Below are 23536 nucleotides of genomic sequence, written 5' to 3'. Positions count from 1 at the left end.
CAAATCTTGATGTATGTTTAGTTGATGACTTGTCAGAGGCAGCCAAAGTTACTAACCTGGTTATTTCTTCCAGGAGTGACTTTGACAATGATGCAGATGCCCATCAGAGAAGGCATGCCCATGTACTAAGAAGAGGCAACACAAAGACAAATATGCTGGAGACAGTGATCATCATTCAGATGGGAGGCCGGGAGTTCAGCCTACATGACCAAAATTAAGACTGTTCTTAAGAGTGAGCCTCACAAACTCTAAAAACTTTAAAGATTAAGATACATATTAGGAATGTGCAATATTAGAATGCATAACTAAACTCGAGATGTTTTCAAATCACAAAGATGATTAGTTTTATTACAGTAATTTTTTTTTTTAATCTGTTAGTACTCTACAAAACTATAAAGTAAAATCTACAAACTGTATTCAACTCTGGAATTTAATTTTTAAGTTGTATATTAAAACATATTTTATCATTATGAAGAAAAAGTTATTTACAAAGTATAATTCTAAGTATATAAAAGATTTAATCATTCTAATCCACTAATTTGGTGCTCCAGGAAAAAAGCAGATTCAAAGTGTTGAACACTTGTTTCACACTTTTGTGAAAAATTATACATTTCCCAGGATGCTTTATTAAATGGTTTTAAAAAGTCAGCATTTATTTGAAAACAATTTGGTTCTCCGTTAATGTTTTCATTTTAAATTTATCAGTAGCAGTGTTCATACCAGACAAAACCACATGGTATTCTAGGTGAATGTAGGTTTTTTTGTTTGTTTTGGAGGGGGTTGCTGTTATTGATCTGACTCTTATTTTCAAGGTCGTAAGGCTGGCCACCAACTGAGCTGTTATCTGATGGTGGATCATGACATTCCATAACTCTGGCATTCCAGTCTACTCCACCGGGAAACCAGAGTTGTCACCTGGTCTAGACCTTACTTCTTGGAACAGGAAGCATTAGGGTAAATGGTTTGGCTTGGCAGATAAATAAATGAAGTTATTTTGTATTCTCATGTACTCCATATTTGTACTCTGTTTCCTCTTCAGAAACATGACCCACTCAAACCAGTAGCATTCCTGCTTGCACTACAAGAAAATGAAGGAACAAGAAGAAAGGCATAACAGAACGGAGAGGTGACTCCGACTGCAGAGGTGTCTCCAGTGAATCTGGAGAGGAGGGTGTCTCATTGGAGAGAGTTGATGAACCTGACTTACTGCCACTGAAGAGCTCACTGGCAGACTTCAACATCAGAAGATCCAGATCTTGACCTCATGGAGCCAGGAGGATCTTCAGAGGAAAGAGATCCAAGCCAGTGATACTGCACAGGGAGCCCTGGGCCAGGTTAAGCCAAGGTGGAGGTGTGCAAAGATGAGTCTGTTGGTAAGAAGATTAGATTCACTTTCTCCTATTCATCACAAATTAAAATCAAATTAAAATAAATAGTTTGTGAACTCCTCTTCTTGTAAAATGCATCCCAGACATCGAGGAGTTTAGAAGCTATCTAGAGAAGTGCTTTGATTTTGAGCAAGTGGACGGTTAAGAAGTTTCGCACATGGGCTGAGCGCAGACAGTTCAACAGGGACATGAAGAGGAAGCAGGCAGAGTCTGAGAGGCCCATCTCACCTGCCAATCAGAAGCTCATCACACTGTCTGTACAAGACGCCTCACAAAGAAAGGTACTTGTCATGCAGTCATTGCGTTAGTGTAATTTTGCAGTACACAACACGTAGCATTTTAAAAACATGTCAGTGTTTATATTTCAGAGTTTGTTATCAACCCCAATGGGAAGTCAAGTGTGCATTTTGCACGAGTATATGCAAAAGAGTGCTCAAAGTGCGACCAGTTTACAACTTTTTGAATGTGGTAAGTAACATAATACATAAGAATAAAACTGTAATTGAGAAACTGTTTGAAGCTGTGGACAAAAAAACAGTGATAAGCATACATTAATTGTGCACCAAGTCTGCAGAGTCATTTACAGTTGTGCCAATGAGCTTGCTTGGCAGAAAAATGGGTTTTTAATCAATGTACTTTAAAATGTGTTATGCTGTTGTGAAAGCAAGAAATCACTTAAATGGTTTGGTTAACTCATGTCACCATGCACAATCCTGGCCAGTGTCCTGAAGAGCGTAGGCTTTTTCCCCCTGCCCAAAGCAGCTAATCAAGGTATTACTAGGTATAGTTAAAACTTCCAGGCAGGTGTGTTGAGGCAAGTTGGAGCTAAACTCTGCAGGACACTGCCCCTCCGGGAAGATCAGGTTTGACCCCTGAGTTAGACCTTTGGGCTTGACGTAACTAACTGCACTCTCTAACCTTGATTAAATCACTTTAAAAATACATGCCTGTTGTGGCATAAAGATTTTACTTTTGTGTGTTTGGTTTCTTTTTAAATGTATTAATGATTTGTTTTACCCAGAAAACCCAAGTGAACTCCTTCTTCGAGTCCAGTCATTATAGATGGTGTTACTTATGGCACAGAACAGCAAGTAGTAAAACCTCGCCAAGAATAAAGCTGGTACGTTTTTCTCTCCATTTTCATCAGTCAAATTTTTCACGAATAGATTGCTTCAAACCATATTATTGGGGAACATAAGCATTTATACTGTCATTTATTTTCTGACAGCTCGAGCAACACTGGAGATCCTTATTCCTGACTTTGTAAAGCAGACGCCTGAGGAGAAGCCCGTAGAGGAGATGAACTGGAGGTACTGCTCTGCTGAAATAACTGATTTTTATCTTTGATCAGAGTTTTGTTCTTTGTTGTACTTGGAAGATGTCTAATTCATTCTCAAATCCCACAGTATTTTAATCATATCAGTATTGAAGATTCAAGGGTGTATGAGCTGACCAACAAAGCAGGTTTACTCTCACCATATCAGATCCTTCATGAGTGCCTTAAGAGGTATGTTGTGGGAAATTCTGTCACTTTGTATTTCAGAAAATACATGTTTATAACCATGGGCCCTTAAAGTCATGACTGATTGAAAAGCAACTAAAGATCTGCTGTCATCTGTTCTGTAGAAACCATGGCATGGGTGACACCAGCATCAAGTTTGAGGTGATTCCAGGAAAGAACCAAAAGAGTGAATATGTCATGACATGTGGGAAGCACACCGCACGCTGGTGGTGTGAGTGTTCATGCTCCATTAAGAAATACGTTGGTTCCTCTGCAGGTTGATCTCAAGCCAGAAACCTAATAATGCTACTCTTGTTGACTGCAGGTAAAAAATAAGCGGTTGGCAGCTGGCATCACAGAAGATTCTTCAGATGCTTCATCCTCATGTAAAGAACTGGGGCTCACTGCTGCGCATGTATGGCAGAGAGCAACAAGATGGTTAAAAAGGTTGGTGCTGTCTTTTTCCAAAGCTAATCTGCATTGTAATCTGGAATGTTGTTGGATTGTGCTTTTGGGTTTGTTTTGTGTAACGTTGGATTCCTGTCGTCTTCAGGAGAACTCTGATAAGAGTGTCATTGAGCTTCAGCAGTATGCCAAAAAGAACAAGCCAAATCTTCACATCCTCAAATAAACTACGAAAGAGATGATGAAGCTGGCTCGAGAAAGGTATACAACTGCAAATATGACCACTTTGAGACAAATCTACACTTCAGATAAATGGAGTTAGCATACGATTAAAAAAAACAAATGAACAAACAATTGATGCACATAAAGCTTAAACCTTTCTAGCGTTCACTCTTGTCTATTTTTATTTATTATTTTTTTCTCAGGAGGAGGCAAGAAAGAAGCCGAAGATGACTATAATGGAGTCCGCTCAACCTGGCAGTGAACCTCTGTGTACTGTTGACGTTTAACAAACCCTCGCCCAGCATGTTGTGATAGCAGATAGCACTGTCCAGTGGTAATAGTTGTTTAACAAGAGGTCATTGTACCATTACTGACTTATGCATTACTTTGCAGTGCGAAATGGCAATACTAGTTACATTTTTATCAGATTTTTGAGCTCTATTCCCAATTCAATTATTGCCCATGGTGTGTGGGTTTGATAACAGTCATATACATGCACTAAGGGAAGGTAGAATGAGCATTAAATACCTCTGATGCACTTCTGCACCTGGAAGTGCACAAATATAATGACGGCTGATGACAATATGCCTATATTAAGGAGAATCAGATAAATTATGTATGAAGTATTACAGATGCTTTTAAGTTTGTGGCTTTTAGATGTTAATAAAAATTGTTTTTCTTTAAATGGCAAATTCATTTCATATTCACTGTAGAACCACAGATTTTTGAGACAGACTGTATCTCGGCACTTAACTGATGTTTGAACATACGCCTGTCATTTTACAGGGATTTGTTCCTTTTTATGTCTGCTTTTGTGGCATGCAGAGTTGTTCATTCAGTGCACGTGATCTTTTATCTGGAAAATAGGGTTTATAACGGCTTAAAGTGTGTTGGTTTACTTCAGTGGCTATGTCTAGTTCTTATTGGCATGTGAAGCATTTAATGTTGTATTTCTAAAGCATTTCATGTGCACACTTCCAACTGCTGTAATGAAATGCACTTACGTTGGAACCATTTGCTTGTGTGAAATGATCAAGCTTTTTTTTTTAGGACTGATGCGTACCAATGGTTGTCTTGACCAGTTGCTCTATTTCAGAAAGCACTGCAGAGAAAATGCAAGCACAAGTGTTTGAGGTACTGTAGTTAATGAAAAAGACATCAGGGAGATGGGATGCTAGTGTGCGCTAGATAAGCTACCTTTTTTTGGTAATTGTTACATTTCATTATGCATTGATTATAATCTAACTCTTGCATTAGAGGCTGGTTGGCAATCTTCAGTAGGAAAAAAAAGTTAGATGTTGCCTTAGTTTTTCCCTTTCTTTCTTGATGGTACCTTGTTTAAAAAGGGAAATGCCTCACTTGAGTCTGCATTTGTGATGCTATACATTATGTATTTGCTGTGGATTGATGCTTGCTTTCTTGCATTGATATTTTAGGATAAAAATGCCTTTTACGCATGTGCTTTTTTGTGTGTGTGTGTGTGTGTGTTTGTCTTAAACTTTTTGCTATGGTTTTGTGGTCATTTGCTACAGTGGGTGATTGTGTGCACATTTTGTTCAGATGTTATCACGGTGGTGTATTAAATAGTTTGAAACTCTATTCATTTCATAAGGCAGTCTACCTAAAAACAAAGGTGGTAACTCCATACCTCGAAGAAAATCAGACCATGTCGTTATATTCAATAGCTTGAAGAACAGTGTGAACCAAAGCTTTAAGTCTTATGCATTTTTATAGAATATTGCTGCATAGCTATTCATTAAATATTTATAAACGTATGGAACAAAATATTAAAAAAGGCAATAACTGCTGGATTAAAATATGGTCCCTGTTGGAAGAAAACCACCACTTCCCCTCAAACTATAATGGGAGGAGAGATAAAATTCTGGCCTTAAGATATGACAGGAAGGTCTGACAGGAAGTCTGTTTAACACACTGAGTGAGGGGGAGGAATCAGGTTTTCTTGAGACAGCGACTAAAAAAAAATGCAATGCACTGTCGTTGAGGTTAGTATTTTAGTTTGTGTGCTTCTGAATGTTCCAACGCGTTTGTAAAGGCACTTTCCTGTTTTCCATGAGCACAAGGATGCTGCCATACTGAGGCAGTGCTTAGAGAATATGCTTTCCCAATAAATGTCTGGAGTGTACGCCTTTGTCCTGTCAGTCTTGCTACGTGTGTATTATGTGTGTGAAGAAATGCGTGCTTTTTAGTCACTCATTGAAGGGATAATGTTGGATGATTTAGCTGCAAGTAAAGCATTAAAATTCATTTCATGTGACACATGATCACTGATACGCAGTGATTTGTTTATGCAAATAAATTAATGACCAGAAAACTGATGTCTTGTTTTTTTTTTTATTGGGTGGTTTTTAATGCAAAGAAAAGAGAAAAGCCTATACAAAAAAACAGTCATGGTTTGAGCACTTTGATCAAGTCAGTTGAACTATTAAGAAAGTAAGAAAATTGGTGTTTGAAGGGAAGAGAAACAGCCATGATGGGTGGTAAAGCTTCAGCTTTCTGCCGTCTGAGTGTCAGAGCTGTAGTCCACTCTTTCAAACAGCAGGATGGTTTCACAGTGCATGGTCTGGGGGAAGAGGTCAACAGCCATAGCTCTCACTGGACGGAAAGGGGCTCCTCGCACACGGTTAGAAACAGCTCTGCAGAGACTTCAGGACATAAATATACAACTTTAGAATAGTCAACAGAAAAGGGAACCTGAAATAGTCTAGTATAGTATTTATTTTGCTTTTGAGCTTGGAAAAAAGTTCGTCTTCAGTTTTTTAGCAAAATATAATAAGCCTCTGAGGTCCCTTTTGGCTGACAGCACGCATTTCTTATTTCAACTTTTCATTTAAACCACCACCGTTCAGATGCGTAAAGCCCATCAAAATGCAATCAATTCACAGTAGTTTGGATGGTGTGGGCCGGAATTTGATGTAATTTATTGTTCACCTTAAATATTGAACTTACTCAATAAAATTATTCATAGCTGCTTTGGCATTGCAGGCGACGTAGATGAGTCTCTTGAGATGCTCTGCTCTTCTAATTGCTAGAATAACTTTGGAATCTGTTAAGAGTGAGAATATTTGGGCAGATCATTTAAAAACACAACTCTACGCATGCAGGTCAAAGTTACATTTGAGAGTGCTGTACATACGTAGCCCTGCTCTCGGAGGGTCAACGATTGCGGTGACGTTGGGGGACACAACAGCATTAAGAACTGTGGGGAACACATCTTCAGCCTTTCCACAGTGGAATTCCACATTGGTCAAGCCTAAAAATGTACATTTGAAGGGTGAGTACGTCATGGGCGATGGAAAGAGAAAAACAAGGCAATGATATTGCCACAATGGCCTACCGTTAGCTTCAGCGTTAGCCTTGGCATCGTCCACTGCCTCCTGGCACAACTCTATGCCAATCACCTTTTTCACTCTCTGTTAACACACGCAATTGTGTTTGTTGTTGCCTTGTCCATACTCAAATTTTAGAAGCAACTGCTGTACCTTTGCCAGCGAGATGCCGATGGTTCCTGTTCCACAGCACACATCCAGCACAGTGCTGTCCTGGTCCAGCTGTGCCCATTCACCCACAGCAGAGTACAGAACCTCAGCAGCAGGGTGTTCGTCTGGCAGTATCAAAAAAAAAAAAAAAAAAACAATTTCAATAGCACTAATGTAGCATATTAAAACCAAAGGTCAGCATTATTATCTTAGTAATTTTATCACATCATGGCATAAAGGAATCAGCTGCCTGATGACTTATCAGGTATCATATTAATTCTCAAGAAATTAAATAACAATTAAATCACCTGAAAGAATGAGTGTGGAGAGATGCGGAATTTTAGTCCGAGAAGCTCTTCGTGAATCCATTCTTCACCAGTCACATGTTCACACGGCAGGTCCTCTGTACCCGCAGATGTCCTGAGTTGATGCGGATTAATTAAAAAAAAAAGTGTAAAATCATCCAAAATCTCAATTCATCCCAATTAAGGTTTTGGGTTCTAACCTTTGTCCCATTCTCACAAAGTACAATGAAGTGATGGCGCTTTCTTTTCCTTCTCCTTCAGTAAAATACTGACGCAGGTTCCGCTTAAGTTCCTCAATTTCTTTTTCTTGGAGTTTCTAGGTTGTTTAAACAAGTGATATTTAATACAGCAGTAACAACAGTTCCACTGTTTGTACAATACATAACCAGCATCTGAAGGGGACACACAAAAATAACCACTGAATAAATATTTCTTGCCTGGGGGTTGAAGAACACCATGGCCATGGTTTGCTTTATCCTGCTTGTTCGACTGTAAGCTGCCGCCAATGACCCTCGTAAGTCTCTGGACTGTATACTGCATACGGAGTTGTCCTATTCAGAATATCAATACAAAAGATTTAATAAACAGAAATAAAAAACACATCTGATTTCAAGTCATAAATGGGTATAATCAACAGTTAACACCATAATTATTTAATTTACCTGATGAACTTCTGGAAACCCTGCACAACCCTCTTGGCCTCAGAAGACACATGGGTGGTTTCTGATGGACTCACTACAGCACAGGATCCTCCTTTATACTTGCCTAAACGAAAGCCCACCGTCTTATCCTCTCCATCTGCTCCCACTCCAATCACAAACTCACACTTATTCCTGTACTCCGTCTGCAAGTACAAATTTGTTATTATACAAAAATCATACTGTTTGCACAAACTGTTTATTTCTTGTTTGCAGCCATTTAATCCCCAAAATGTTCATTCAACCCTACACATACTTTATGAAATTTATATTGTGGGTCAATTTAAGCGTGACTGTGATTAGAATAATTTATGTAAGCGGTTTCCAGATAGATGACGTACCTGCACAGGTGATGGTCGTATGGCCTCGAGTGGACAGCACAGTTTGTTGTACTTCTCTTTTTGAACAAACAACCAGGGCAGCATGGCTTTGTTGTTGTTACCGATTTCTCTGAGAACAAGTATTAAGGAGGCTAGTTATAGTGAAGGAAAACCTTACTGACCAGCTTTCGCTATACTACTAGAAGCTTATGTAAGAAATATATGTGACAATGACATGAAATGTATCTATTTTTACCATTTATACAAACAGACTCATTAGAAAATACCTGGTCAGTTTGTGCAAAATGCCTTCAACTTCTCTCTCTTTCCTTTTCAGCTGTTCTTCATAAGGCACATTCCACAACGGTGTCACAGCATTGGCAATCTGGATATCGAGAGGCTCTTCCTCATCCTCCTCTGCCTCCTGGCTTCCGGCACGCTTTTGCACCAGGTTGTCCACCTTCTGCTTCCTCCTCTTGTTTCCTCTTCTTGAGGATGGGATCAGCTTTGGGCTTGGCCAGACGAACACCAGCACTTTACTCTTCCACTGCATGCCGTGCACTGCCTTCATGGCTTTGTCCCTTTCCTCCTGATTCTTAAAAGTCACAAAAGCAAACATCTGTTTGCTAAACAGCTTGATTTTGTGAGGATTGATGCCATGCTTGTTGAGGAACTTCTTCAGGTCGTTAAAGCCAATGTACTTGGGCAAGTTCTGAATCTCAACTTTGAAGATCTCAGAGGTGAAGAGATCTCCTTTAATGTAGCGATACACACCACCTGCTGCACCTCTCCTTCTGCTGCTGTTGCTGCCGGATTCTCTTCGTTTTTCTCTTCTATTACATCGTCTGGTTCTTTCTCTGTGCTGGGTAATGAACCAGCTGGATCAGTCTTGTCAAGAGCAATATCTGTCATTTTGTCCTGCATCACAGGCCAAAGAAACATATTATTAGATTAAAAAATATATATATTTTCTCTTATTTCATTTTCAGAAAATATGTTTCAGCAGTGTTCTGCAATATTTAATAGTGTAATTGTGTACATTTCTACTTCTAATAATTAATTTTCCACAGACCAGGACTATTAAAAAACAACAACAACAACTAGTAGATTAGTGACCAGCACGACAGCATCTAATATCCCTAAAACATACGCATTTACAACTAAGCAACGGCAAAAAAGTGAAATGACATGTTTATATGTTAACTAATGGACACTACAAGGCTCAAATGAAAACAGACTACATTTTTAAGACAGTGAAACGCCAAACAAATAGCAAGCGAAGTTATTTCTAATTTATCTTTAGACCGTCTGAACAAACCTGCAATGTGAAATAATCCTCTTGTTATTCAGTATTCTTCCCTATGAAACAATAAGGAGCTCTAAAAGCACTGTGAAGTTATGCATGCATGCAAGCTGCCATCTTTAGAAACACGTGTCAAAAGCAGCGTATTGTGGGAAAGCCGGTTAAGGTCTATACCTTTTATTAAAATCTAGTTGTAACACTAATTATTTTAAATATACTGTTTACATTCATAGAGTAAATGGTACTTAAGATGCTTTGCGTCTAATTCTAATTTGATTCCCAAGCAGCGTTTAAATTTCTAGCGCAAAAGAGTTGGGACTTTTATTTTGAAACGCACATCCACTGGCGAAAGTAAGTGCCGAGTCTTTACTCTGACGGACCAAGAAGTTTTGGTTGCTGGAAAGGTTCGTGTTCGGAAGAGACAGGACGAGAAAAGCGCAAATGACTAACAAGCGCTGTTAAACATTACGCGAATGTCTCTAAATTTCTGACAGGGGTATGAACTCGCAGATTATTAAAAGAGAGGCCAAGCACCTTCGACAGTAGCTGTCTAGCTCGCTGCTATTTGATACGAGGACAGCGTAAATTGCTGAGGGCACTCGCGCTTCCTCAGGCTCGGTTCTGTGGGACTTCAACCGAACTTTAACCCGGGATGGGCGACCCAGCGGTACTGGAGATTTGGACTGGATCAGAATAACATCTAACATCGGAGTTTTCGGTGCTCAGATGTGGCTGCTGGGACTGGAGACGGGAGACGTGTCACTGATAAAGCGGCTGGAGTTAAGAGCCACGGCGCAGACGTCCGTCCATTCAGCCCGGTCCGCCCCACAGGGCAGTCCATCCAGCCCCAAACCAGGACCTGTAGGATTTTATTCACCCTAAACTTCACCGCCCGGTGAATGTAAGACTATTTAACCGGAAAGACGCGTTTCGTCAGAATGGGTACGTTGTTTCGTAGTGAGGAGATGTGTCTGGCCCAGCTCTTTCTGCAGTCCGGATCCGCTTATGACTGCATCAGTGAACTCGGCGAACTCCGGGCTGGCGGAGTTCAGAGACGTAAGTCGGTGTATTGTGTCTTTCTTGCTAGAGATGTTAACTTGGCTTGTGCTGAGCTGACAGCTGCACACATGTTTGCTATGCGACGTGAATGCTGTCGAGTTTTTGTAGACCATTTACCTTCAATTGACGTCGTTCGTTTGTTGGAATAACAAACAAGTGTTTGCTTCTGTCACACACGCACAGAAACTGTTGGTATGCTTCAAAAAGGCATTAATTGTTGGCCCACTTTGCACCAGAGGTCTTTACTCTCATTATGCCATTAACAGACATAGTTTAATGTAATGTTAAACTGTAGATGTTAGAAATGCATATTTAAATTAATACTTATTTCTTAATACTTATTAACGTTATTATTGTTCATAGGTATATTAACTAGTATTAAAGCTATTGTTTTTAATTTATTAGTACAGAATGTTTTGAATGTGTTTATAATATTCCGTCCTATATCTGTTCTGATTATATATTTTCTTTCAATTTTTTCCAGCTTAACCCTAGTGTGAACTCTTTTCAGCGGAAGTTTGTCAATGAAATCAAGAGATGTGAGATGGAGAGGATTCTGGGTAAAAAAATAGTAGTATTAGAATAACTTAAATTATTTATTTAATAAGGGCATACTTCAAATTGATAGTCTGAAGAAAAGCATGTTCATGTTCATTATCAAAAACAGTATGGTTAATATATTATCAAAATATATATATATATATATATAAATATATTATTATTATTATTATTTTTTTTTTTATAATCCTTGTGAATGAGTGATGGGCAGGACTATTAGCTTATTTAATTTTATAGAGCTTATAAACTGTGCCTTCAGGTTATTTCAGTAGATTAAGATTGGCTTGTGATGGCACTTGAGAAGCGGCCAATTACATCATAAAAACAGCTATTTAAAATTTAAAAAAGTAAATCAACAGAATATACTCAAAGTGGACTTGTATAACAGGATATCTTCTGAGGGAAATTAAAAAAGAAGACATCACACTGCCAGAAGGGGAGGTGAACCCAGCTGCACCATTACCCAAACATGTGATGGTCATAATGGTGAGATCAGTTCAACGCTGTTCAACTCTTTTTAATTCTTTTGATTAGTTGCTCTTCAGCCACATTCAAATGTCTTTTCTGTTCTGTTTTCTCACTAGTTTCTGCTTATGTTGATTTTCTTTTTACGGTTGCTTAGCTCAATTTAAGACATATTGCTAAATAATTTAAATCATAGCCAACTGTAAAGATAACCTTTTACAAAATGTTAAGATTTCAGATGTCCGCTGATTGTAAATATAAAATGTTTGCTTATTTAAATGTAATAGTTTTTTTTTTTTAAGGATCTCAAATAGTAGGTCATGCCTTTTAGTCACATGCCTTTTTTGCACATATTGGATGTCATTTAATCAGTTGAAATCCCTTAAAGGGTTACTCCATCCGAAAATGACATTTTTGTCATTAATCACAATTTGTCGTCTCTGCATCACCATAGCGCCATTTTGGAGAGTATTCACTCAAAGCAAGCGGCTTGCGCTGTTCTGTGATAGCTGCATTACACAGATACGCTGTTTTTGTTAAAATCAAAATGTAAATATACATAGAAAACATATCCGTGTGGTGCAGCTGACACAGAATAGCATTTTGATACAAAATGGTGCTACGGTGATGCAGAAGAGATTAATTGTTGAATAAAGTTGCTGTTTTTGTTTTCTACGCATACAAAAATCATTCTAGTCCCTTCATAACATTTAGATTGAACCACTGATGGCAGATAGACTATTTTGACAATATATTTCATAGTTTTTTGGGCCTTGACAGTGTTAAGTGCTTGGGGACAGTCACAAGCCTCCCGATTGTTTATCTAAAATATTGGGTTATTACAGGTTTAGAACAACATGGGGGTCATTAATGACAACATTTTTGTAATTTTGGGGTAGATTAACCCTTTAATGTCAGTTACAACATTGCTATATAGCTGCTGATATTTAGTTTTTACCGATTCCTGCGTGTTTTGTTCAGGAGCAGCTTCAGAGACTGGAACTGGAGCTTAGTGAGGTCACCAGAAACAAAGAGAAACTCCAGAAGAATCTTCTGGAACTGACTGAGTACACACACATGCTGCGCATCACACGCAACTTCGTGCACCGCAGTGCCGAGGTAGGTCATGTGATTCTCTGTGAAACGTTTGAAGAATTTGTTTGAGCAAAAGAAACTAGGAACGCTTGATTGGCGGAAAGATTTAACCTGCCTTTCCCCTTTATTATATATTAGTAAGCAAAAAGCTCTTTAAAACTCAGTATGCTGTCTGCAGTCTCCAAAGAAATGGACTGTGAGAATCACGCAGGTGATTTGGAGTCACCTGATTCATACCGACTGCCAGAACTTTGAGAGCAGCCAGCAGAGGCTTTACAAATAGGCTTAACTCTCGACGTCTTCTTGATTACCGAGGCGTTGTGTGAATCTAATCTCTTGCTGTGTTTTTGCTTGTGTGTGCGAGCAGAGGGAGCCATCACAGGTCCAGTATGAAGAGTTTCCCTTCCTAGAGAAAGAACCCATGATGGACTACACCAGCATGCAGAGGCTTGGAGCCAAACTTGGGTGAGCAGTGTTTAAAAAGCAGTCCACCATGTCCTGCTTTGTCTCACCAACAGTTAATGTGACCGAAATGTGCAACATCAGCACAGTTTCCTGTTGCATACCTCCCATGTGCAGACTGATTTTTCTTTTGCAATAATCTATTTATCTAACATCCTGTTTTGTGTAAGTTTAGAGTGCAAGACCCGTTTTTTTTATTCACGTTGAGTGTTCTTGTCCCTACTGCACAGGTTCATTTCTGGGCTTATTCAGAGCGTAAAAATCGAGGCGTTTGAGCGCATGCTCTGGAGAGTGTGTAAGGGCTACACCATCCTCAGCTACTCGGAGGTAGACGGCCTTCTCGAGGATCCAGATACGGTGAGACTAGTTGCCATCTTCAACCTGTGTTGTTTTTGGTAACAAAAAATGTATGGAGATTGTTTTTCTGTCCTCAGATTTAAGCTTTTACTGCAATGCTGGATGCTTCATTTAATTTAAAACGTAGGAATATACTGGTTTATTTTGTCTGTTCTCTGTCTTGTTTAACAGGGGGAGCCAACCAGGAGTGTGGTGTTCCTCATCTCTTACTGGGGAGATCAGATTGGACAGAAAGTTAAAAAGATTTGTGACTGGTAACTTGGTTCTTAAATCAACTTCTCCTTGAATTTACTCTGTTAATCAGTCTGGTTTAAATAACGTTGTGCCAAGCTACCATATATCTGTGGCAGTTAACCTCAGACGAGCCGATTGCGTCACAAAAAGGGTTATACATGAACATTTTAAATAGCTTGTTCCCTGTTACATTTAAGGGAAGCTTCATGCTTTCATTTCTTAATCCATTTTAATTCTTTCAGAGCTTTTTTGTTTTGCATTGTAGTGTTGAAAATATTGTTTTGTTTCCATAGCTACCACTGTCATCTGTACCCATACCCCAACAGTAATGAGGAGAGGACAGATGTGGTGGAGGGGCTCCGCACACGCATTCAGGACTTGCACACGGTGAGTCCAGCTCCCTTGTTACAGTTTATGATGCACACACTTTTTTTTTTTTGCTTTGTGTGTAACATGATGGGGGTGTAAATATGATCTCACTAGTGTGATTAGTCATTTACTGGCTTTTTAACCTTTATCTTAGTTACTAATAAGCTCAGCTTAATCTTAAAGATTGTATAATTGTACTTTAAACGTTTTTTGAAACTGACTGAAGCGTGCTGTATAACCACAGTTTTTTTTCAAGGTTGTGAGACACACCAGACACTCTGTCCTAGAAAATGTAACCTGACCTTGTTAAATTCAGCAGATAATTGCAATAAAGTTTTTGCTGCTTGTGTCGAGTAAGTTTAATAAATTCACACAAACATAATCTCACTTGTTAGTTCAGAGAAACAAAGTATCTCTTTGAATAAAAAGTGCAAATGTATTATTTCAATAGTTCTTGAGTAAAGTGCAAATGCCTCAAAATAACACAGGAGTTATTGTAATGAAATGCATGAAGATTTTGTAGTAAAGTAATGCACTAAGAGTTTGGTGTCATGCAGTCAATGAAAAGTTTGATTGCGTTCTGGCTGTCTTTAGCAGTGGGTACTTTAGATACTACAAACCTAAAGAGCATAAAGTAGTGTACCTAATAGAATCTACATTAGAATTACTTGAGTTTAGTGTTGTCACTAATCTTTCCTAACTAGTTCAAGACAGCCATGCAGCGGAGGAATGTAAGGGGGCAGGTTAGGTTTTGAGGGCATTTAGGTTTGCTTGTGACTGCTCCGTAAAAGAGAGAAAGAAAATTTTGTTAGAGGCCCAACTGAGCACATGATGTTCACGAGGCCTAGGCTGTGACAAGGTTCTCACAGACTACACAGGCACCAGTTTTTCAATACTTTGTTCTCACTCACTGTTCCTTTCAAAACCTGTGAAATGAGAAAGGCTAACTCATTCATTCGTGGAAAATAAATTGGGTCGTTTCTCTTTCTATAAAATTTTTTGATTTTGCTGAAGAGCTCAGCCGAATGCTTTTACTGCATGCTCGGGTTCAGAAAAAAGGGCACCAAATGACATATATGATTGACCTTGGGGGGAAAATGCACATTTACCATACGAGTTCCTCATACAGGCAAACATATAAATTTTCTGCTGTAATTATGACAAAAGCTTGTTTTCAAAATCTTTCCAGACAAACTGAGAAATGTATTAATTTTGTGATTGCAGATATTTCACAAACCGTATGTTCTCCAATAAAGCATTTAATTAATATTATTGCAGAGCCTTATATTAATCGTGTTTAACACTTTATGTGTGAAATGGTTTAGTTTGACGTAGTTTTGAACCTGCTGTTTCTTCGTAGGTTCTTCACCGGACTGAGGATTACCTGAGGCAGGTGTTGATCAAGGCCTCAGAGTCTGTCTACGTTTGGGTGATCCAGGTTAAGAAAATGAAGGCCATATATCACATCCTTAACCTCTGCAGTTTTGATGTCACAAACAAGTGCCTCATTGCGGAGGTGTGGTGTCCCAGTAAATGATCTGCCCGCTCGGAGAGCGCTAGAGGATGGATCGGTGAGTACTTGACACTACTTCATTCAGATACACCTGATTAATAAATGTGCACATACTTATTAAAGCGATAGTTCACCCAAAAATATGAATTCTGTCATTAATTACTCGCCCGCCTCATGTTGTTTCATAACTGTAAGACCTTTGTTCATCATCAGAACAGAACACAGAATTCCGAAACAGTTTATTTATTTTTTTGGGTGAGCTATGCTTTTAACTTTTTTTTTTTTTCCCAGAGGAAGAGTGGAGCCACAGTTCCCTCATTTGTCAATCGTATCCCAAGCAATGACACTCCACCTACACTCATACGCACCAACAAGTTTACCTCAGGCTTTCAGAATATAGTTGATTCCTACGGCGTAAGCAGCTACAGAGAGGTCAACCCAGGTGAGAGGATATCTTAAGGATAGATAAAAAATATATTAGCTATAAAAGTATCAAAATTGACTTGTTAGCATGTCAGAAGCTTTAACATGGCCTCAAAGCTTCTTTCTTTATCACACCTCCTCGTAGCTCCATATACAATCATTACCTTTCCCTTCCTGTTTGCTGTGATGTTTGGGGACCTCGGGCACGGCATCATCATGGCGCTGTTTGCTCTGTGGATGGTTCTCTATGAGAATGACCGCAAACTGAAGAAAACCAGAAACGAGGTACATGCAGCTTGCTTCGTTAACTTTCTTATAAATTTCAATTAGACTTGGTTCTTTTCTTATAGTTTGATTAACATTGTGGGCTTTTTTTTTTTTTTTTAGATCTGGAACATTTTTTTCGGGTCGTTACATCATCCTGTTGATGGGTATATTTTCAGTCTACACTGGATTAATATACAATGACTGCTTCTCTAAATCACTCAACCTGTTTGGCTCGGGGTGGAACGTCAGCGCTATGTTTGTGCCTGGAGTCTGGAGGTGAGTGTCCACAGCACAAAATATTGTGTATGGCATCCTTTTATCTATATAAACTAAAAAAAAATAAACAATGTACTATACAATAGGAAGTGTGTTAAAAATATGTATGCTACATGCTTTAATGGACCTACAGCTATAGAAAAAAATTGCGACAGATGGTTCAGACAAATGGTTTTACTCGAACGCATGCCTTTAAATCACACATTCAGATAAACTATGCATTTTCATTGGTCTCTTTGTTTTGTCTGTAGCTGTATTTAATAAATATTTTGAGATGTTGGTGCAAGCTTCCCCGTTTCCATAGAGATGAAATCGGGGCTTTAGTAAAGCATGTCATCTCTCAGCCCTTTGTACAGCCAGTTTTTATCCTGGCAGTTCAATCAGAGTTCACACACTAAGGAAAGACGGTTCTAACAATGTGTGTCTCATGATGCTATGTTTGAAGAGGTTTATTATATATACACACCAACTTTTCAACTTTCTGAATAACTTTGGGTCATTCATTAGGGACACATTAAAGTCACGCTGAAGACATAAATTGTAGTAATATTTGACAATATTCCTGCAATCAGACAGCTCTTGATTCTGTCAGTTATTTATTAGCATGAAGTTCAAATCCACTTAAAAAATAAAATCAAAATAAAAAGCCAGTCCAAAATGCTGATGGAATAATTTAGGAGTTGGAAGATCGTAAACTGGTGGAGATTATGCAGAAGAAGGGAACGGCAGCAGGTACAGAGGTTTGTCGTACACCGTTTGTGGCTCTAATGAGATCTTCATTTTCTCTTTCTCTCAAGTCCAAAGACTCTCCGCTCAAATAGCTTCCTTGCACTGGATCCAAACGTCACAGGAGTCTTTAAAGGGGCCTATCCTCTGGGCATTGACCCGGTAGGTCTCGGACTTCATTTTATTACTGTTATAAACCGCAACCAATTACCTTAGTATCACGTGACCATGAAAACAAGTAACACTGGGTGAAAGTCTAGGGCGAAAGGTTTCATGGGTGAATGAAAAGCTATGTTTTTTTTTTTTAAACCATTACAAAAAGAATTATTTCATAATTATAATAATATATTAATATACAAATATTTAATTTGCACTCTGTAGATCTGGAACCTGGCGTCCAACCGTCTCACCTTCCTGAACTCCTATAAGATGAAGATGTCCGTGATCATAGGAATAATCCACATGACGTTTGGAGTCGTGCTTGGAGTTTTTAATCACCTGTGAGACATTTGAAACGGCTCTGTAGAAAATATCTTTTAAAATGTTATGACTTTGATCCTCGTAATACTTCGCATGTTCATCTGTTCAGGCACTTCAGACGGACATTTAATCTGTACCTGATATTTATTCCTGAGCTGCTCTTCCTGCTCTGCCTCTTCGGCTACCTGGTCTTCATGATCATTTATAAGTGGCTGTTTTTCACAGTCAGAGACTCTCAGACAGCTCCCAGCATCCTCATTCACTTTATCAACATGTTCCTGATGCAGGGGACTCCGTCAGCCCCTCTACCCAGGACAGGTGGGACTAAAAGAACCACACTCGCACTCATTCCACTTTACATGCACCTCAGTTTTTCTTTACCTGTATTTTCCTCTTTCCCACAGGCCGGGTTTCAGGTGTTCCTGGTGATTGTGGCTGTGCTCTCAGTGCCTGTGTTACTCTTGGGCAAACCTCTCTACCTCTACTGGCAGCACAAGGGCAGAGACCGCCTGAGCATGTACCGGGTGAGGGTCCTTGTTTTGTTTGTGTGTGTTCTGCAGTTGGCTGAATGCCGTTGGCTGATTTTCTCTGTTTCTCTGTGCAGGGTTATCAGCGTGTACGGCGGAGCAGTGAGGAAGAGCTCTCTCTCATGCATGCTCATGATATGGAGGAGGGCACCAGTCTGGACAGCCACTCCTCCAGCTCTGACAGCCAATCAGAGGAGGTAAGACATCCAGACTAAGGGTGGGTGATATACCAGTGGACCTGATTAACTGGTAGAAACTTGTAGATTTTGGACTATTCTCTTTATTGTGGTTATGCACTCATGTCAAGTTACAGTGCACCGTGATCGGATAAACATTTTTTTTCATTTTCAAGTTTAAAATTGAGTGCTTTTTAAGACATGCAAATGCAAACAACAGCATTACATGAATCCGATGCGCATGAAGCATGCTAGTATTTTTTTGCTTTATTGGCCATGGATGGTTAATTGGTATGAATAAACTTTTCCTTGTGAGCCTAACAAAGGTTCCTCTCTTGTACAGTTTGATTTTGCTGATGTCCTCCTCCATCAGTCCATACACACTATAGAGTACTGCCTGGGCTGCATCTCTAACACTGCGTCTTACCTCCGCCTGTGGGCTCTCAGCCTGGCACATGCCCGTGAGTAACATACCCTTTAAGTGTAGTGCAGGGCAAAATAAATGAATGCTAACGCAAAGAATTCAAACGTTTTTATTAAGACCTGCCAAAATAAAAGTTTATCTAATAATATTACTATTGAACAAAAGAACATTTATTAAGGAATAAAAATTCTTAAAAGTACCACAATAATTATGTTTTATACTGCCCAGCACTACTTGTATAAGTGTAATCTATTTTTTGAATGTATTGAAATAAACTAACCAAAATAAACTGAAATATTTCCTAAAAAAACTGTTTTAATATAGTTAAGCGTTACTAAATCTGGTGCATTTTATTAATGTGGTTTAAAAGTTATAATCTGGTGTATTATTCATGTGCACTGTCCATGATTAAATAAATAAACAAACATATAATTTAATATATTCAGTACATTCAATGTGTGTTAATAAAAGTTCATATATATAATACTGAGTGAAATTTGTATTGTCTGTAAACTATTGTTTTGGTCAATTAGAGGCCTTGAATTGCTTTTAAAATGGCTTTATTTAAATGCTGAGCATGTTTTGTTGTGGTGCAGAGCTCTCTGAAGTGTTGTGGGCCATGGTGATGCGGGTCGGCCTGCGAGTGGACACCAGTGTGGGCATTGTGTTCCTGGTGCCTGTTTTTGGTCTGTTTGCTGTCCTCACCGTGTCCATCCTGCTGGTGATGGAGGGACTTTCAGCCTTCCTTCACGCTCTCAGACTCCACTGGTCAGTACAACACCACCATCACAAAACAGTGTACTTTAGTTTTAATGCAATTCTAACCTCCATATTTAGTGATTGGACGAAAGGGTGCAGCTGAAATCACAGTATGAATTTATACTGAATGATTCAAACTGAGTGATCTCTCTCTCTCTCTCCTCAGGGTGGAGTTCCAGAATAAGTTCTATAGCGGCGCTGGCGTCAAGTTTATACCGTTTGCCTTCTCTCTCTTGCACACCAGCTTTGAAAACGAGGGGTTATTGTGATCTGTCGCGCTAAACACCAGGCCAGAGCGGATCTGTGAGATTCATTTTAACAGATTTACACATTGCACTACATGCCAAAGTGCTCCAACCAAATACTCTTTATGTGGAGATACCAGATCAGCATTGAAAATACGTAAAACACTCTGAGATAAAGCAACAGCTCTGGACTGTAAATAGGACTAAAAAGAGTGCTTTTTTGTGTGTGTCGAATGTATTAGATCTTCACAAGAGCTGTTTGTGAATATCATTTTTCCTGTTGGCTGTGCAGAGATGGTCGACTCTCCATAGCCGAGCACATTCCACGAGTGACTTTGAGGTTGAACTTTTTTTGTGTATTTGCAGTAGAACAAGTGATTTTACTGCTTGTTTAAATTCCAGCATTTTCCTTCTCTGCAGTGTTGCAACACGGTTGTGGCTCGTGTAGTGAACACTACTGTGCTTGGATAACAGATATAATCCAATCAGGAGTACATTCGGGCACAGTATTTGTCAGATGTTGGCAACAATGATGAACAGTTGCCTAATTGTTGCTCCAAATTAGCCCAGATGTGTTCATTCTTTATGGATCTCTTTTTAGGTGGGTCGTCTTTCTGTTTGAAAAACCTCGTAAAGAACCTTTACTAGCCCACAGGAGGCTTAGATATTTCTAAGTGCCTAACATGCTGAATGTATTCTGGTGGGTGGGTGGTGGACTGAATTTTTCAGATGAAGTCATTTAGAATTTAATTCAGTGAGGAAATGCATCGTATCATTGTGACGACGTCATTTATTTTTAATTGTATCATAAATGAAGATGCTTTTAGTGATTTTTAACTTGCAGATCAAAAATATGTTCGGTTATTCTGTTCTGCTTCTCCAGAATGGAGTGGATTTTTTTTTTTTTTTTTTTTTTTAACTCTTCAATGTAATGTGAGATTTTGGTGTGTGGATTGTGAGCCACTGAATTCATTCCAGTTTGTTTTTTAATTTATTAACAGTACTTACTTTGATTTCTATCTATTGTTGGTGAGTTGCAGCGTTTAGGTAATTGACATTCCACTTTCTGCATATGCTCTATATTAACATTACACAAAATCAAACCTGTGAAGCTGGGGTAATAAAACTTTGAATAAATGACTCTCAATATCATTGCCATTTTTAAGCAAAGGCTCCAATAGAGTGTCATTAAAAGAGGTTCCGTATGTAAGAGTTTATTGTTTCTTTTCTGAAATTGTAACAACTTTTATTTAATCTTAATTGATTTCACCAAAAAAACTGACTTGGCTTTTTTTAACCAAATATTTTAAATTATTTTAGTCCTTCGGTGCAAAGATTATTTTCTCTATAGTTCTGAACAACTCTGATGCTGAACTTGTGACTCAAAAAAAAAAAAAAGATTTTATGTTTTTCTTAAATAATGTTAAGGAAAATGACATGTACATGTATTAGAAATTTAACTCTAAATTGTTTAAGCTTCATTCAGTGTGCCAGGGCTGACATGGAAAATAAGGATATGCCAATATTAACAAATGCTTTGAAAATAAGTAACACATCTGTTTTCTGAGCTCATAAAATCCTAAAAAAAAGCCTTTTAATTCTACACAAATCATCACGCCCCCTTCAGCCATTCTGTATGAGACCAAAACATTCCTAACGAATGCATATGGACACGAAAAGTGCCTGGCGGTATCCAAGTGAGTGAGTTTTAAAATAAAATATTTACATTTATATTCCTACATAGACAGCTTGTCAAATATGAAACGTTGACCAAGTAAACCTCTTGGTTTCAAATTCAGGTTTTTACCAAAAACTGCATTTATTAGGATGGCATGGCATCATTACTTTTTCTTCATAATAGTAATAGTAATAATTATGGTTATCACAAAATTCATACGTTAGCGAGAGCAAAATAAGCCCTCCAGCCTAATTCTATATTTTTGACAGCAATCAGAAATAAAGTGAGAACTGATCTGCAGTGATGTCAAGTCTATCCACTGCTTTAGAGCTTGCTAAACATAAAATAAATATTTCAGATTTGAAATATTAAATATTTACAATGTTTGTCTCTATCACCATAACGTAACATGGACTACAGCAATCCCCTTTTAATCCACTTTCTCTACTGCTAATAAATACAAGCATGCTGTGAACACAATGCAAGCCGTTTGCTTGTGTTTTGAGTATCAAACTTTGCATTGCTTTGATTGTTTGCTATGTCCTTTGAGTGAGTAAAGCAGGTGACTTGTTTACTTTTATTAGTTGATCGTTCATTCATTCATTCATTAAGTATCGTGATTGTACAAAAGGTATTTTTAATTGCATTGATATGCATTGTACTGTGGCAGTCACAGTAATATGATAATGACCACTGGGGGCTCCACTGAGCCGATGCAGGAAGCAGCTAATTAATGTGCATGACAATTCATAGGTGTAAAACACGTCTGTGTCCGAATACCTGCACTGTCAAATACAACAGACACAATGCCTGAAGCTCATTTGTTAACTAAAGACATGAGATGAATCTTAACTGTCATTTGCTATGCAAAGTGGGCGGGGCCAGAAAGAAAGTCTTCAGCTGTGTGTCCAATAAAAGAGCCTGATTGTGCTCCTGGGATATACAAATAATTGCCCAAATATGGTAATGCTGATATGAAACTAAAAGAAGTGCAAGCTGAACAATCGGACAATTCACAGAAATGTTGCAGTCGAGTAAGTCTCTCCTTCATGTGTGAGTTTCTTCATGTGCTGTCAAGGCCAGAATGGGACGGGGGTGTAGCATCTTTGATATCATCTCTTTATAAACAAGACTAAGTCTGGTGTACATTGCTGGGCAGAGAGGAAAGTGCATTTGTGATGGGGTTGTACTGAATAAAAAGAACCTGATTTGCTTTGGAAGATAAACTGGGGCGGCACTTGGCTAGAAGAGTTCAACTGCGCATCTCTCCCACACGCTCGTCTTTGAGGTGACCTTTTTTTCTGTTCTCCCATTTTAGCAGTCGGGCAAAGATATATGTCACTGGGCTGCAAACACACACTTACACACACACACACACACACTCTAAGAGATCAAACAGCGCAGGTGTTCGTGACCTGTCTCCACTACCTCTGCAGTCCCAGGGCCCTGATGAGTTATTCGTCTTTTGTCTTTGTCTGCTTGTTTAAAAGATATCGGGACACATATTCCAGTCTTGTCTTTCTTTTGCCTCCCAATAACCCCCCTTATAAACGTAAATGGTCTCTCCTGTCAATTCATCCGTCCTCTGGTGGAACCACAGTGGCATGTAGCCTTCAAAGTCTTGTCCTGTAACGCAAAACAATAAAATCACCAGGGTACACTTCCACCAGCCTTTCGTAAGTTCTTATATTAGAAAGTTTAACCCTTGAGTAGTTTCAGACCTGTATGAAATTGATAGTGTCATAAACAGGCTGTTTTGGGTCACCATTGACTTACTACAGTATTTTTTTCTTCCTACTATGAA

The 23536-nt window shown here is 38.7% G+C and overlaps 1 protein-coding gene and 3 pseudogenes across 3 annotated transcripts in view; 2 read left to right on the top strand and 2 right to left on the bottom strand.

Annotated features, from left to right (window-relative positions):
* The first annotated feature begins 73 nt into the window (after positions 1–73).
* LOC122332612 lies at positions 74–4046 on the top strand (annotated as a pseudogene).
* Positions 4047–5871: 1825 nt separating this feature from the next.
* On the bottom strand, positions 5872–9912 carry LOC122332613 (annotated as a pseudogene).
* Positions 9913–11245: 1333 nt separating this feature from the next.
* On the top strand, positions 11246–21201 carry LOC122332611 (annotated as a pseudogene).
* Positions 21202–23163: 1962 nt separating this feature from the next.
* The window catches only part of LOC122332609 (oxysterol-binding protein 2-like), a 28989-nt gene continuing 28616 nt past the window's right edge, over positions 23164–23536 (bottom strand). For all 3 annotated transcript variants that reach the window (XM_043229955.1, XM_043229954.1, XM_043229956.1), the window contains one exon: positions 23164–23358. In XM_043229955.1, the coding sequence (XP_043085890.1) occupies positions 23216–23358 (143 nt within the window). In that variant the 3' untranslated portion in view covers positions 23164–23215. The remainder of the gene's footprint in view (positions 23359–23536) is intronic.

Source organism: Puntigrus tetrazona, unplaced genomic scaffold (assembly GCF_018831695.1).
Source record: "Puntigrus tetrazona isolate hp1 unplaced genomic scaffold, ASM1883169v1 S000000128, whole genome shotgun sequence".
In the NCBI taxonomy this organism is placed as follows: Eukaryota; Metazoa; Chordata; class Actinopteri; order Cypriniformes; family Cyprinidae; genus Puntigrus; species Puntigrus tetrazona.
The sequence above is the reverse complement of the archived record's forward strand: the minus strand, read 5'-3'. Positions and strand labels throughout refer to the sequence as shown.